The sequence below is a fragment of the Mirounga angustirostris genome, unplaced genomic scaffold (genome assembly GCF_029215605.1).
Source record: "Mirounga angustirostris isolate CCGP_5_RB_7025 unplaced genomic scaffold, mMirAng1.0.hap1 SCAF_6, whole genome shotgun sequence".
Taxonomy (NCBI): Eukaryota; Metazoa; Chordata; class Mammalia; order Carnivora; family Phocidae; genus Mirounga; species Mirounga angustirostris.
Window position 1 is genome coordinate 1,583,360 of NW_026991714.1, and position 15,751 is coordinate 1,599,110.

At 60.5% G+C, this 15,751-nt stretch overlaps 2 protein-coding genes across 18 annotated transcripts in view; one reads left to right on the forward strand and one right to left on the reverse strand.

Annotated features, from left to right (window-relative positions):
* The first annotated feature begins 712 nt into the window (after positions 1-712).
* On the forward strand, positions 713-11,715 carry MSTO1 (misato mitochondrial distribution and morphology regulator 1). 8 transcript variants are annotated; one of them, XR_010412123.1, is made up of 15 exons: positions 713-866; positions 961-1,096; positions 1,519-1,588; positions 1,681-1,756; positions 2,010-2,064; positions 2,152-2,290; positions 2,468-2,585; positions 2,659-2,793; positions 2,903-3,055; positions 3,323-3,454; positions 3,528-3,709; positions 3,955-4,059; positions 4,140-4,252; positions 5,464-6,317; positions 7,069-11,715. XR_010412123.1 is itself a non-coding variant. In XM_064593697.1 (14 exons), exons 1-14 carry the CDS (start codon positions 783-785, stop codon positions 7,074-7,076), a joined length of 1,578 nt encoding a protein of 525 aa, XP_064449767.1. In that variant the 5' UTR covers positions 713-782; the 3' UTR covers positions 7,077-11,715. The 8 variants fall into 8 exon arrangements, 7 of the variants coding, with proteins under 7 accessions (XP_064449767.1, XP_054363831.1, XP_045732548.1 ...); XM_064593697.1 differs by lacking the exon at positions 5,464-6,317 and having other exon boundaries at positions 4,140-4,324; XM_054507856.2 differs by lacking the exon at positions 5,464-6,317.
* GON4L (gon-4 like) overlaps positions 4,320-15,751 on the reverse strand; it is a 68,265-nt gene continuing 56,833 nt past the window's right edge. For 3 of the 10 annotated variants that reach the window (XM_064593685.1, XM_064593690.1, XM_045876591.3), the window contains 13 exons: positions 15,511-15,627; positions 13,461-15,131; positions 12,579-12,834; positions 11,802-11,986; positions 10,732-10,929; positions 9,515-9,658; positions 8,855-8,998; positions 8,633-8,752; positions 7,462-7,575; positions 6,804-7,014; positions 5,788-6,421; positions 5,595-5,697; positions 4,320-5,260 (listed from right to left, as the gene is read on the reverse strand). In XM_064593685.1, the coding sequence (XP_064449755.1) occupies positions 5,111-5,260; positions 5,595-5,697; positions 5,788-6,421; positions 6,804-7,014; positions 7,462-7,575; positions 8,633-8,752; positions 8,855-8,998; positions 9,515-9,658; positions 10,732-10,929; positions 11,802-11,986; positions 12,579-12,834; positions 13,461-15,131; positions 15,511-15,627 (4,047 nt within the window). In that variant the 3' untranslated portion in view covers positions 4,320-5,110. The other 7 variants (XM_064593686.1, XM_064593688.1, XM_064593687.1 and 4 more) reach the window with 7 other exon arrangements.

Genomic DNA, 15,751 nt, shown 5'->3' on the forward strand with positions numbered 1-15,751 from the left:
CGGGACCCCGCGCCCGCCCCGGGCCCTCACCCCGCCGAGGGGGGCGCGGCTGCCCCGGGACCCCGCGCCCGCCCCGGGCCCTCACCCCGCCGAGGGGGGCGCGGCTGCCCCGGGACCCCGCGCCCGCCCCGAGCCCTCACCCCGCCGCGGGGAGCGCGGGCGCCGGAGCACAGGAAGGCTCAGCGCAGCGCCCGCCGGCCGCACGCTGGAGCGACCCCGGTCCCCGAGTCAGCGGAGCCCCCGCACAACGAGGCCGCGGAAGGGGCTGCAAGTACACGCAGGGCCGGGGAAAGAGTTTCTCCGCCAACGTCGACAAAGGACCGCGTAGGGCGCCTCATTCCCGTAAGGTGACACGGAGCCAGCAGAGTCCTCACGGTCGGAAGCCAGGAGGGCCGGGACCGGCGCGGGAAGAGCGGCGCCTAGTCCCCGGGCCAGGGGTGTGTGTGTCTCCTGAGGCGCCGTCGGCCAAGCAGCAGCGGCCGCTGAGGAGAGACCGCGGCCTCGACGCGAACCGACCGCCGGGCCAGGCCAGGGCCCCCTGCACGCCCCGCTACTTCCGGTCGCGCCGGACCCCGCCCCCAGCGAGCGCGTCCCACGCACGCCGCGCGGGGTGTGGGCGGGGCCGCCGACGCCGGACGAATCGCTTATCTGATGGGAAAGGATGTGTCGGCGCACCAATAGAGCACGGGGAGCGAGGTCCCGCCCACAAAGCTACGAGCCAATCGGCTCCGAGCGGAGGAGGTGGCCGGTCGCGGCTGCGCGACCCAGCGGAGTCGAGCGGCATGGCGGGCGGGGCGCGGGAGGTGCTCACGCTGCAGTTAGGCCACTTCGCGGGTTTCGTGGGAGCGCACTGGTGGAACCAGCAGGTGAGGCCCCCGGCCGGCTGCCCCCGAGGGGCCGCCGCTACCGGCCCGCCCCTGCGGTCCCCGCTGAGGCCGGCCTTCCTCCGTGTCACCCCAGGATGCTGCGCTGTGCGCCCCGACCGATGCCACGGAGCCGCCGGGGGAGCTGTGTCCCGACGTCCTGTACCGGGCCGGCCGGACGGCGCACGGCCAGGAGACGTACACGCCCAGGCTCATCCTCATGGATCTGAAGGGTGAGGCGGTGGCCGGGGTCAGCCAGCGCCAGGCGTCCCCCGGGCGTGCGGTGCTCGCGTCCGCCCCAGGCTGCAGGACCAGCGAGGAGCAGCCGCGGGCACCGCTGGCCACGGGAGGGCACCGCCTTATTCCGTTCACGACCGACTCTGGAACGGGCTCCTCGTTCCTGGGGACGGCGAGGTGGTGAATCGTGGCCCCCTCGGGGGGCCCCACAGCTCATGGCTGAGCTGGGAATGGAAGGATGGTGCCCACATTGTCCTAGACAAGGGCTTTTTCCAACTCCTGAATATTCAAGAAAGCTTGGAAGAGCCAAGGGCTGGAGGGAGGGTGGCAGCAGGCTGGAGGGGGACCCCAAGAAGATTAGCTGAAGGCGGGGAGGGGCTAGGCTTTGACCTGACAGCACCTGTTCCCTTTCGCACAGGCAGTCTGAGCTCCCTAAAACAAGAAGGTGGCCTCTACGGAGACAGACAGCTAGATGCAGCGATAGCATGGTATCTGCGGTCCTCAGAGGAGGGGGATGTGCACAGGAAGCCTGAGAATCACTGAAAGCGTCCCTGTCTTCACCCAATCGGTCTTCTTTCAGGCAGGGAAAGCTCACCACGCACAAGGAGGAACTCTGTCCCCCAAATCCTTATCTCCAGGATCTTCTGAGTGCAGAGGTGAGGGCCTCTGCTCTAAGCTTTTAAACCCAGCGCTATAACTAGATTGCCCCCACTGGGGCACAGGAAAAAAAAAAGGATTTTGATCATTTTAAATAGCTTGGAGCAGCATTTTAGGAAAAAGCACTTTTTCTTAAAGAAATGTGACTACATGAATGAAAGTAGGGTGTGGCCAGCAAAGTCAGGGAGAATAAGTTAACTTTTCCTTCTGGACTGGCTGGAGCTAAATGCAGATGTTTCTCATCCCTCCCAGGGAGTGCTGAGTCATGATGGTATCTGGAGGGTCAAACCCATCCCCAATGGCAAAGGTGAGACTTCCACCAGGAACTACGGGATGGGGAACCGGGCAGAACTGGAACACAAAGGAATGTGCCTTTCCTTTGCTCTTCCTTCAGGTCCCCCACCACTCCCTGCTGCTATAGCCCCCAAACCACTTATCCCCACAGAGAGCAGTATCAGAGTCTGGTCAGATTTCCTGCGCGTCCATCTCCATCCCCGGAGCATCTGTATGATTCAGAAGTACAACCATGACGGGTATGGGGGCCTCAGAGGCTGTGAAGCAAGGACCTGGGTCCCCACCGATGCTGAATAAGGCTCTGGAGGCCATCTTCCCTGCCCTCCCTGAACACAGGATCTTGGGGGGGGGGGGGCGGTAGGGGAGGGATGAATGGCGGGGTTCCTGCAAGTCAGGACTGTGTTCATGCATGGCAGGGAAGCAGGCCGCCTAGAGGCTTTTGGCCAAGGCGAGAGTGTCCTGAAGGAGCCCAGGTACCTGGAAGAGCTGGAGGATAGACTGCATTTCTACATGGAGGAATGTGACTACCTGCAGGTAGCCGGAGGGCGTGGGGGGCACGGGCAGAAGCCTTGTCTCGTCCTGTCTGTCATTATTTGCCTCCTTCCAGGGTTTCCAGATCCTGTGTGACCTGCACAATGGCTTCTCCGGGGTAGGCGCGAAGGCCACAGAGTTGCTACAGGACGAGTATTCAGGGCGGGGAATAATAACCTGGGGCCTGCTCCCTGGTCCCTACAGTCTTGGGGTGAGCAGAACCTGGGGAAAAGGCAGTCCCAGGGGCAGGGAGGGAAAAATGAGGGGATGACAGCCCAGGGAGAAAGGTGCTTAAAACCAATTACCCTTTTTTTCCCCAGGAGCCCCAGAAAAACATCTATCGTCTGCTGAACACAGCTTTTGGCCTGGTGCAAATGTCTGCTCACAGCTCTCTGGTCTGCCCCTTGTCCTTGGGCGGGAGCCTGGGACTGCGACCTGAGCCTCCGGTCACCTTCCCTCACCTACAGTATGACGTAAGGCTCAAGCTCTTGTTCACATGGCAGGTAGAGCAGTGCCCTCCCGCCACCATCCTGACCTGCCATCGCACCTCTGCCACCAGCTCTCTTCGCGAAGCCTCTGCTTGAACTCAGCCACGATACAGCACACTGTGCACGATACAAGCACAACCCTGCTTTGTCCCAAAGCACCCGGACCTCTCTGCCGCTAGGAATCTTTCTGCCTTCACGCTCTGCCCTCCAGACCTGAAACGCTAAGGGCCCTTGTTGATACCCTCTTTACAGGCCACTCTGCCCTTCCACTGTGCTGCCATCCTGGCGACAGCCCTGGATACAGTCACTGTTCCTTACCGCCTACGTTCCTCACCGGTTTCCATGGTTCATCTGGCTGACATGCTGAACTCCTCTGGGAAAAAGGTGTGGAGCTTTGTGAAGGGTCGGGTCAGCGCTGAGAAAAAGCTCAGTTACGTGATGTCTCCCTTCCCTTTAGGTGGTGACGGCAGCAGCAACCATCCCTTTCCCCTTGGTCCCAGGCCAGTCCCTTCCTGATGCCCTGGTGCAGCTTGGAGGAGCCACGGCGTGGACCCCACTGTCTGCATGTGGGGCTCCTTCTGGAACACGCTTTGCCCAGTCAGTGGTGCTGAGGGGTCTAGACAAAGCATGCCACACCAGGTGAGGACGGGTGGTTCTTAGGAGCCCTTGTCAGACTTCTGACTCACATCCTTTTCTCCGTAACAATTCTGGGCATCCGCAGAGCACTGCCTCTTCCTCCCTTTGCCCCACGTTGAGAGAGAGAGAGAGAGAGAGAGAGAGACCCTCCGCACCCCGCTTCAGCTGATGGCCTGAGAACCCAAGACTTCCCAGCTCCATATCCACACTGCCGCAGACTAAAGGTGGTTTTGGCTTTGTTCCGGCAGCCGGCTCGCCCCAGGGACACGTCTGCCTTCACCGCTCCACGCGTGCGACACTGGGGAAGACGTCTTGGCCCGGTATCTGCAGCAGGAGCAGCCTGGAGGCAGGAGGTCAGTGGGAGGCCGGCTCTCCCCGCCCACGCCCGACTTTGCTCACCTTCTTCTCGCTCAGCTGTGCTCTCACCCCCCAGCTCCGCCCACCTGCTGCTGGCGCCCTGCAAGGTGGTTCCTCCGTACCCCTGCCTCTTCTCCCCAAGCCTCAGCCGGCACGGTTTGCTTCTGGATGGCCCGCCACTGGGGGCAGGTACGTGGGTGGCGAAGGGACACGAGAGCTCGCACTGTATGTGTGACCAGAGGGAGGCACGGAGGTCCACAGGTAAACGTCCCTTTATTCACTGAGGCCACTGCAGCCACTGAGGGGAGTGGCCTCCTCTGGGGAACTGGTCCACCAAGGGGGCAGCGCTCAGGATTCACGGGGTTCACGCCCCTGCCAGGTCTGCCGCAGACCCAGACTTCCCTGTCGGCAGCAGAGCCCAGGGCAGGCTCCCCTTTCTGTCCCCCCACAGCCGTGGAGAGCATCCCAGTGCTTGGGGCCCTCTGCTCCTCTTCCACCTCGGGCCGGGCCCTGGGAGACTTGGCTAGAGAGCTCGGCAAACTGGACGTGCGGCGCTGGGCCAGCTTCATGGACGCCGGGGTGGAGCAGGGGGACGTGGAGGAGGCGCTGCAGGAGCTGGGCAGTCTGGCCCAGTGCTACCAGGGTGGCGATGGCCTCGCGGACTAAGGTGTTCCGAGCAAAGGAAAGCGCTGCTTTACAATAAACACCATGGGTGCAGGACTCCGTGTTCTGGGACTGCCTACACCAGCACGGAATGTGCTGCATTTAGAAATGCCGCGATCAGGTCTCAATAAATACGCGCCGTGGGACCAAGGGGAACAAAGGAGCTGAGCCCCTCCCCCCCCAGGCCGAGCACACGTAGCTTCCCAAGACCTTGAGCGACGCCTGCGCGGGCACGGCTGTCCAGCCCCCGGTCTGCCTCTGTCCTTGTCCTCAGCCCCTGCGGCTCTGTGTCCCAAGCTCAGGGGCACCCCTGCACAGTACAAGCACCCTCCCTCGGGGGGCCGGCGGGGGCCGGCGGTGCAGACGACAGGCGTGCGTGCCCAGTCACCCGTCCGTCTCCTCCTCAGACAGGAGGTCCCCGCGGTCTGACAGCTGGTCTGTGTTGCTCGTACTGGTGGCGTCCTCCTCCTCCTCGGAGCTGGCCTCGCAGGCCGTGTGGAAGAGCTGCACGAGTTCTCGGAAACGGTGGGAAACCTAGGGCAAGAAGGTGCAGTTCGCACATACGCTGAGCACGCACGCTGATGGGAACAATCTCGTCTGCGCCACACAGTAAGGTGTAGAGGGCTGCGCCCTCCACAGATAAGGGAACTCAAGAGGCTTCAGGTTTGGCCCTAAAAACAAACCAGAACGGAATCTCTGGGATTCTACCTCAAAATCCAGTGCCCTTTCTCTTCTAGAACCACTGCCATGTGCCCTGATGAGTCAAGCCCCTCCTCTGGGCCCTTGGGGCTTGTCTCTCGGTTGGCCACCCCGTCCCTTCCTCGGTTTCCCTGGGGCTTGACGTTCTAGCAGGGCTGAAGCCACTTACCTCGGCGGGGGTCTTATTTCCCAGCTGCTGGGAGATGCTGCTGAACGTCTGTGGCTGTGCTCCTCGCTCCTGGCACATGGTGAGAATCACGCGGTCAGCTTCCCTGGAAACCACGTATCACGATTAGTCCCAGATTAGGAACGTGGATGTGTTCCACGAATTTTACACACACACGTCCTCCACCCCTACCTACCTTGTCCACAGGACCACCTTCTCCCCAGTGGAGCTGACCTTGCTGTTGTTGGCACAGACTGTCGCTTCTGTGGCCTTCGGGTGCGGCTCTCCCGCTGGACCCTTGCCCTGGCTTCCACTGTCCTTAGCCAGACCTGCCCTAGGGGCTTTGGAAGAAGTCTCTGAGGTGTCAATTCCTGATGAAGGAGATTCACGGACAGGGGACATCCTGTTTCCTGTCTTCACTGCAGTTCTGCCTGCCAGCAACCAGCTCTCTGGAGTATCTGATCTCTCAGACACCTGTCTTCTCCCCACGTCTCTGGTCCTTGAGGAAACGGGACTCAGGAAGGAAGCAGGGGGCTCAACAGTTCCAGGCCATTTCTCTGTTTCCGAAGCCTCCCAGGCAGGCACGGAAGCCTCTGGCTCACCCACTGCCTTCTGGTCCTCCCTCTCCTTCCGAAGTCTGGGGGATGCCTGAGGGCAGGAGAGGACCTCCTGCCCAGCCTGGCTTCTCCTCCCAGTGCAGAGCATGGCCCCAGTACTGGAGGGAAGGTGAGGGGTCTCCGGCGAGCAGGGCCGTGGGTCATCCAGGACGAGCTGGTCTGTAAGAGTCACTTCCTGAGGGGAGAGCACAGTGCTCCCCACTGCCAGTCCTGCTTAGGAGAAAAGTGAAGATCTGAGGGTACAGACAGGGTCAAGATGCACCTAGAACCCCGAGTTACCGCAGGGCCATGCAGGTTGATTACTGTTGACAGAGCCCCAACCTCAAAGACTGAGGCGAGGGTGGGGCCTGAAGTCGCTTATACGAGTCTTCGGGGTGCAGATCACGGGGGTCAGGAGGGCAGGGGGAGAGAGTGCGCATCATGCGGGTGGTAGCACTCCCAATTCTGCCAGGGGGCAGAGGCCACAGCAAAGCTAAGGCCGGACAGAGGATCTCCTGTTACTTGAGTAATCTAGTGGGCAGCACGTTGGCTCGAAGACGTTCTTGCCTGAAGCACGTTAGAATGAGGTGGGAACAGGGACAGAGGCGGGGCTCACCGGGAAGAGGCGTCCCTCCGCTTCCAGCACTCCTGCCAGGCTGGTCCTGGGCTGCCTCCGTGCTCTCTCGCTCCTCGGGGGCCTCCTCCTCCTGCAGGTCCTTGCCCTGCCCGGCTTCCTTAGCACCGGGCCCAGGGCTGGCCTCCCGGTGGGGACTGCTGCCCGCCAACTCCTGGGGCTCCTTGCTCTTGTAGGACTTGCTGTCACAGACCTGCAGGGAACAGCCTTCTTGGTCAAGCGTGTCCTCACACAGCCTTTGTTTTAGGGGCCTGAGCACGGGAAGCAGCCCGGCCACGATGTTCAGCAGGTCAACTGACAGTTTTAAAGTCCGCTTCTCCCACTCCTCGAACCAAGGACTCTCTTTTTGCTGCCAACCAACCCTACCCTAGAGAACTGGCATTACTTTTAGGGTCTGTGTATTCCATAAGAAAGAAAAAAAAAATCTGAGAAATATTTGAAGTGGTTCATTTTGTTCCAATTTCAAAAGCCTTCCTTACCCACAGGATTATCTTTAAAAAGCAGAATCCATCACATACTTGTCCAGGATTCTGTTTGTCCGGCGCACACACACTCACTGCGTGACGGGGATAGCAGCCGGCCCAGCGCCGGGAGGCAGCCCCGGGCCCGGCCCCCGTGCCCGCCCCCCGCCCCCGCTCACCCTGCTGCCACAGCGGCCGCAGCTTCTTCTCTTGCTCTTCTTCAGCCTGGAGTCAGGGCCTCCTTCATGGCAGCAGCAGGCACAGTCCTTGGCTCCGTCTGGCCACTCAGCCTCCTAGGAGACACTGGGCTTGGTTAGCGGCCGGCTAGCATGCGCGGCGCCCAGAGAGCACACGGGCTGCAGGCCACCCGAGCAAGCCGCCCCGACCAGCACCCAGCATGCGTGGCGGCACTGCAGCTCTTCCCCAGCCCGCCGGCGTTCCCTGCCACGATCCTGCAGCGACCCGGAGGACTGACCTAGCCCAGCTGCCCGGATATTTCAATACTGAAGTCAGATACAATTGGAGGCAAAGTCCTGGGATGACCGACCACCTTGGCTCCCGCGTCCCTGTACCCGGGGCTCTGCCCCCTCCGCCGACCCCTTTGGGGCGGGGGGCTTGCTTTGTGCACGGGGAGGCCCTCTCAGGGACACTCTCTGTTCAGGGACCCCAGGTGCCAGGACCGTTACTACCCCCACGAACGACGACGAGGCTGGCACAGATTCAGTAAGTTGCCCTAGGTCATCCCGCTGCTAAGAAGCAGTTTTGCCGAAGGAAGAAGAAAAGAGGAAAACAGACTCCTCCTGGGTGAGCAGCGGAGGGCAGTGGGTCTGAGCAGACTCCAGACCGCTGGGGTCCGCACCCCAGCGCTGCCACGTAGGAGACATGAGGCCCCGGCCCCGGCCTTGCGCTGCACGTCCCTTTCCTCTTCGGTCAAATGCAAACAAGAGCCATCTGTTCGTGGCCCTGCCGTGGAAGGAAGTGAGGGAACGATCCGGGTACAACACCTCCGAGAGGTACACACCTATTGTCACACAGCTGACTATCAGCTGTTACCGATATTGCTAAGTGGGGATGCTCGGTTCTACCTCTTCATGCTAACAGAAAGGAAGGAATCAAGACCCAAGGGCAAGAGAAACCACTCCAAGCCAGAGAGCCGAGGGGGAAACATCGTTGTAATGGGGCAGCTGTGGGGGAGCCTCCTCGGCAGCTCCCCCCTGCCCCCCGGTGGGCTCTGCAGCCTGACCCGACTGCCTGGGGCCCCAGAGGCCACGCACCGCACCAGCCAGAGAAACGCAGAAAACTCAAGGCCTGGTTTATGGCAAGCAGGTGACACCCTACAACCTGGGGTACCTTGTCATGATTTTGGACCCCAATCTCTTTTCTTCTTTTGCTCTTGGAGGCCGTGGGTATCTTGGGAGGCTCCTCTTCCTCCTCCACATCGGGCAGTGCCACTTCTTCAAAGCCGTCAAACTGGGGAGGAGCAGGGGCCCCTCAGCGCAGACCCTGGGCAGGCACCCCTCCGACGCGTGGCCTTCCCCCTTCCCAAGCCCACTGCAGCCTCGGGGCCGGTACCTCGTACTCCTTCTCCTCGGTCCAGTTGATCTCTTCAAAGTCCCCCATCCGGCTGGCTGCTGGGCGCAGGTGATCAAAGAAGACTGAGAACTCGTCCTGCAGGTGGTCATGGCCCTTCAGAAGCTGCCACATCTGCGTCTTGAGCTGGGGAGAGTGGTCGGGGGAAGGATGAAGTGTCCAGGGCCTCTCCAGGCTGCCGTCCCAAACCAGTCCCATTCGCCCCCAAGGTCTACCCTCCTAGTCTCCTGAGGGACAGCCGGAAGCCTCTCCTGGACCGCTAAGACTTCTTCAGCGTCCCCTACCTGCTCGCGTGCCTACACTGAAGGGGAATTAATAATATGTTTGATTCCTGATGACCACACTCTGCACCCTGGCCTCCTGATCTCCAGCCCCGGCAGCAACCCGAGCACAGCGAGGAGACAAGTCCCCCCCAGGCCCCATCACCTCCTTCCCTGAACTTCCCTTCCAGGCACTGATGGCAACCCTGAGCCTTTGAGTTCAGTCAGGCTCTGGTTTCAGGGGACAAGCACCCCCTGTTCCAGGGGTTTATGCTTCAGGAAAGCCGAAAAAAGTCCTCGCCTTCTTCATCCCCTCCGGAAGTCCAAGGTACCCCAGAAGCAAGAGAACGGGCACAGATGCCAGCAGGACAGGAAAGAGCACCTCCGTGATCTCCTGGGGCAGGCAGTCCGCACAGCTCTGGAGGACCTTGATGATCTTCTGGTGGTGCGAGGGGTTCTCTGCAAAGCAAATCTCCAGCTGCCGAAGAAACTTGCGGCTCTTCTCAAACGCCTGCTGTTCCTCAAACTACCCCAGTGGAAAGAAAGCAAGAGTGTCACGTGCACAGCGAGTGCGGACCGGAGGGCGCTACGCCCACGGAACAAGAGCGTTGGGCTGGGAAGCGGGGGCGACGGGGAGCCCGTTTACAGCCGCCACATGGTGCCTCAGACCCTGGCATCTATGCACCTTGGGCTGCAAAGGCGACCAACCCAAGACTCCTAGGACGGGACGGCAAGCGTCCGGAGATGTGCGAATGTCAAGCTGCTGGCTGTCTCACGGGCTGTGACATCAGACGCCGCAGCTCGTCACCGTCTACAGAGCGCTCGCACCCATGCTGCTCCCCACACGGGGAGAGAGCACGTGCAGGTGTGCGACCCCCCCGCCCCGGGACCACGGGACTGCCTCAAGCCGACCAGAAGAGCGCACTCCACCCTTCATTCCGTGTCTCCCCCTCCTGAGCTCATGAGACATCCCTCGCGTGTAGACCCTTACTGGCCAACGTTTCGAATGTCACCTTCTGCAGTGGCCATCCCCGAGCACCGTGTGCGAAACAGAACTGCAAGGCCCCGCCCCCGCCCATGCCCCCTGCGGCTCTCTAGCCCCCGTTATGTACGTTTTACTGTTCATATGTACTGTGTGATCCTTACGTACATTCACTATATATATATTTTACTATTTATCACCTGACCTTCCCCAAGAGAATGGACGCTCCATGAGAACAAGGACATCGTTCTTTTGTAATTACTATATTCCTAGGACCGGGAACCCTGCCTGACGATGCACTAGACACACACAGTAAGTATCTGCTGGAACGGACACACCTGTTTTACAACAGGGAGGAGCAAAGGGTGCGTGATTCACCCACGGTCTTCACTGGCGACCGAGGGTACAACCCCTCATTGCACGTACAAAGAAAATGGGAGAAGAGGGGTTGGGAAGACCACCCCTTGAAACAAGGGGGCGCTGATCACCCTGGGCCAAGGCAGGGCCGTCTGACCGGGAGTCGCTGAGAGACGAGGGTGGTGTTAACCAGTTCTACTCAGGTCCCCTGTCCCCGGACCCAGCAGCGCCCCAGGTGTGGCGTTCACGCGTCCACTCACTAATCCGCAGGCCAGAGCCTGCTCGGGCAGCAGGAAGGCAGCGAAATCCTTGAGCAGCTGAGGCCAGTCCTGGAGCAGAACCTGCAGGCTTCTGTAGAGATCCACAGCTGTCTGCCTCTGAGTGCTGGACTCGAACTCATAGATGACCTGCAGGAAGTCCTCATACTTGCCAGGGATGTGCTGCAGCGCCTCTCGTACCTACGCGGGAAGACGTTCCGCCGTCAGGACAGGAAAGAGCCGTACGGATTGAGGAGGAGGAGTCCCCACACCGACCCCAGAACCACCCTGCGGAGGCTACCCCTCCCGCAGCTCCTGAGATCTGCTCACGGAAGACACGGAGCAGTGAGTCAGGCACCACCGCCCCTCCCCTGCTGGCCGGCCTCTGACACGCCTTCGTTCTCCAGGGGCCACAGCCCTCCCTACCAAACCAAGCGAGCGTGTCTCCAGCCCACGGCCCTAGCCTCTCCCTCCTGATCTCAGCCCCGCACTGAGACAGACAAGGAGTGCTCTGCACACGCAGTTGCGCGGGGTACCGCGGGCCCACAGCGCGTACATCAGGAACACCGTCAACTGTCAGCAGACCAGAAGGCGTGGCCGTCACTGCTGGCAGGCTGAACCGCCGGGGGCATAAAGGAACCAGACGGCTGCATGCCAAGGGCAGCTGCCAGGCACAGTGGGGTCAGCTCTCCGAAGACCAGGGCACTTCCCGGAGTCCACTCTCTGGCCAGTGCACCAACGGTCTTTCTTCTCCTGCCGAGGGCTCGGGAAAGGCCCGCTTTAGCCAACCCAGCGAAGTCACCCCTCTCACTGATGATGGTGGCGCCACCTTTCCCCGCTTTCTGAACAACAGAGGGGTGATGCTCAGGGATTCACAACAAGCCGTGGACGAGGAAGCCTGGGTCCTGTCTCTCTCTCTCAGATCTGAGGGCAATTCCAGGAGAGAGCAAAGGCAGAGGCACACGAGGCAGCCGTGCGGCCTGAAAATCAGACTGTTTTCAACACCAGTCCCTGGAAGGAGAAGTGGCCGCATTTGGGGGGACGGGCAGTAGCGGGAAGCAGTCCCTGCCTACCCTGGTCAGGTAAGCCTGAGCAAAGGCCAAATCCTTCTGCTCCCTGAGGGGGTCCCGCTCGAGAATGTCCTCGTCATACAGCAGCAGCAGCTTGGACGTGTCCTTGCTGGCCCGGGCCCGGCTTCCCCGCTTGCTGCGAGCTCGCTGACTGCCCCGGCCCTTCCCAGCAGCTCGGCCACTCTCTCCTGGGAAAACACGCGAGGAAGATGGTTGTCGGGCCCCACAACCCCACTCCTCCCTTCGGCCACACGCACCCAGCCCACCCAAATCCCGCTGGCTGTCCGGGACGGCCTCGGGAGAAGCTGGCGGGAACGTGGCAGGAAGGCACGATGGCGTGGCAGGGCAGTCCCCGTAGCGATGCCACAGTCCCACCCCCGGGATGAGAGAAGGCCCTCGGCTGCGGCACGCAGCCAGCAGGAGTCCTGAGCGGGGGCACGGGCTCACGGTGGGCTCTCACGCACTGGGTCTTGGGGAGGAACCGCAAATAAACGTAGCTCTTAGCCGCACGCGTGACAGACGGATTGAGAACCAGCGTTAAAAGCTTGCGTGAACCTAACGCAAGCCTAGCGGCCGGTAGGAGTCACATCTGAAACGTCTGAGCACGCTCCTCCGCAAAGGCTCCAGGCAAACATGTCTGGGGGAGGGCAGCGTGCGGGGGGGGCGGCCCAGAGGACGTCCGCTACGATCTCACACCTGGTTTTCGGACCAGCCGTTCGGCACAGCACTTAGAGAGGAGGCCGGCTGAGACCCGCCCCGCACACCAGGCTCACCACTCACCCGGCGGGGCGCTGCCAGCCTCCGCTTCCGGAGCAGTCCTGGGCGACGCGGAGGTGGCCGGCGGCTTCTCAGCAGGGTCTCCAATAGCTTCGTCTGTCATTTCGTCCTCCTTCTGCAGGCTCTCCATTCCTTCTGCCTCTTCTTCCTCCTCTTCTTCAGGCTCAGAGTTCTCCTCCTGGGAGTTCTCCTCCTCGGACTCGCCCTCCTGGCCCGCACGCCTCTCAGAGGCCAGCCAGGTCAGTTTCTCCATTGTTTCCTGCAAAGCCCCCGAGAGCGTCCGCAGGGCTGGCGCCGGCTCCCCACAGGCCACCAGCGCAGGGAGAGCTGGGCTGCCAGCCCAGCAGCAGGTGGGGGAAGAGGCGTTTTGAAAGGTCGCTTTCTACCGGGAAGACAGTTTTCCTTTGCTGGGATCCACACTTAACGATCTACATGTTTAGGCATTTAAATTGCGCACAGGTGATTCAATCTAACATTTTAGTGACTGAGTCACACATAACACCCAACTAAAAGTTCACCTCTTCCTCCCCTCTCGCCTCAACCCCCCGCCCCCAAAACTGTCCCACACGGTATTCAAAAGTCAAATAAAAATGACAGGAGGAGGGCGCCTGGGTGGATCAGTTGGTTGAGCGACCGCCTTCAGCTCAGGTCATGATCCTGGAGTCCCGGGATCGAGTCCCACATCGGGCTCCCAGCTCGGCGGGGAGTCTGCTTCTCCCTCTGACCCCTCCCCCTTCTCATGCTGTCTCTCTCAAATAAATAAATAAAATCTTAAAAAAAAAAATGACAGGAGGACTAAGTGCAGCAAGCAAGCAGGTGGCCTGTCAACAAATCAAGCAAATTACTGAGGCCACAGAACACCTGAGAATATTCCTCAGCTCTCACCTGGAGCTCTGGGACCGAGAGCACAGACTCCTCAGAGGCTGAGGACATCTCATCCTCCTCATCTTGGGTCAGGTCGTCAAAGTCCTCCTCTTCCTCCTCCTCTGGCCCGTCCTTCTCGCCCCCAGCTTCCGGCCCAGCTGGGGTCCCCAGCGCCTGGCCGACGGCGCTGGCCAGGTCCTCAGACTTGCCTGGGGGGCTGCTGCGCACTTCAGGGTCGGCGCAGGAAGAAGCCATCTTGGGAGATCCTCTGCTCACATCTCCGGAGTCTCCCTCATCCCGAGGTTCCCGAGAAGCTGACGAGGTTCTAGCTGGCTCACTTCTGTCGTCCTCCTGCTGGAAGGCTGACTGTCTCCTTAGCTCACTAGGACCACTCGGCTCCTCACCTGGGAAGCCAGCATCCAATCCCACAGAACGTTCCTCTCTGCTGTCCTCACAGGTGTCCTGCTCTGGGGACCCACTGGAGTCATCCTCCCCGGGGTCCTGAGGTTCCATCTTGACCATTTCCTGCAAGTCCCCTGGAGGCAGTGGCTCCAGAGCCTGCCTCCCATCCTCGGCCTTCACCAGAGTCCAGCCACAGGCACTGTGTTCTGGCTGCTCTTCCTGGCACACATGATCTGCTGCTGGGGGCCCTGGGCTGTGCTCCTCTTTGGGGAAGACAGGAGCACAGAGAGGAGATAGTTCCTGGGGCTCTAATTTGGGTTCTAGGCCTTGAAAGGCATTTTTCCCTTCAACCAAAGGACAACCAATGTCCACATTCACTTGGGCCTTATCTTCGGGGGTGGAGGGAACAGGAAGACTCACAGAGTTGCTGGAAACAATCAGGGGTGGGATAGAGGAGGCCACAAGGGGCTGGTTCAACGGGCAGGGGAAGGAAGTGGGGTTAACCAAGAGGGTGGTGATGGGGATGGTCTGAGGAGTCTGGGCCACGGCTGCGTTGACGGGCTGGATCACGTTGCAGCCACTGCCAAGGCTGACGACCTTCACCGTGGTGGCGGGCACAGTGAAGATAACCGGGACCGGGTGGAGGAGGGAGGCTGGCTCCAGACACAGAGAGGCCTTGGCCCCCCTTCTCTTGGAGGCTCTTGGCTTTGCACACGGCTTTCGAAACTTAGAAGGGGCAAGTGAGGGCAGCATTACCTTGGGCACAGGGGCAGAGGAGAGCAGGGTCTGGGGCTCAGACAGAGGGAAGCTGGTCCTGGCCTCAGGGGGCGTGGGAGGCAGTGCTGCCGGAGACTCCAAACTCTCCCCCGCCGTGACCCCCAGTGGAGGGACACCGGGCACCGTCTGTAAGACAGTGGCTGGCTGGATCACGTGAGGAATCCGGACCACCATTTTGCTCGGAGGGGCTTCGGACAGAGTTGACCTAGCTGGTGTTTTCCCAGAGGTGGAGCTGGGCTGGAGAGAGGGGCTCGGTCTGATTAGCAGGGGCTTCAGGACTGATGGCCGCTTCTGTCTCCAGGCCTTCCTGGAAAAACAGTTGGCCACTGGCTTCAGTTTCAGGACTACACCCTTGGGCAACAGCAGTGGGTACAGAGTTTCACTCCCCAATTCCGAGCTGCCTTTTCCCAGGCCTGGCTCTGAGCTGCCCTCAGCAGGTCCAGTCACACTTCCTACCCCTCTGGCACCGTCCGCTATGCGCCACAGTTCCTCCTGGATGGAAGGCAGACTGGCCTAGAGAACAAGAACACACTGATCCAGCACATGTCAGAACCTGGAGAAAAGAACGGGGCTTCCGAGATTTTAGGGGCCTTTCCACGACAGTCTCAAAAAATCTTTTCAAGGAATTTTCTTGAAGGATATCCAATTTCTAAAGACTACACCCTAATTACATGCTCTAGAAACGCCGTATCATTTTACCCACTATTTTTCAGAGGTGGCAGAGTCACGTGGGGGAAAGGGGAAGCAGCAGGAGAGGAGGGGGGAAGAAGGAAGATCCGCTGAGCCCGTCCCTGAGCTACAGCTCCACCAGGAGTGTAAAGTCACCCCTGGCATCTCTGCCAGGGCTTGGTGTCCTTCTGCCTCCGACACACTTCGAGGAGGAAAGCTGTACCTTTAACCAGAATGGAAGCCGGTGCTCTTCCCTCTCGACAGGTGGCTTCCACTGATGGGGCTGGATCTCTTCACAGCATTTCACCAAGACAGGCAACTGTTTGGTCTTCTTATAAAACTGAGAGTGAAGAAATGACACACGAGTTACATTCTCTCCAGAAACTCTGCCCTCTGTCAGGCTGGGGAGCAAAGTGTGCGGCAGTTTGAGACACCGCCCCCCCCAATACACACATGACCATAAC

Excerpts from the sequence above, each read along its gene's own strand:
- MSTO1 (XM_045876592.2), top strand. The coding sequence starts at position 783 with ATGGCGGGCGGGGCGCGGGAGGTGCTCACGCTGCAGTTAGGCCACTTC. Across the intron at positions 867-960 it reads CGCACTGGTGGAACCAGCAG|GATGCTGCGCTGTGCGCCCC; the intron begins GTGAGGCCCCCG and ends GTGTCACCCCAG. Across the intron at positions 1,589-1,680 it reads CTAGATGCAGCGATAGCATG|GCAGGGAAAGCTCACCACGC; the intron begins GTATCTGCGGTC and ends GTCTTCTTTCAG.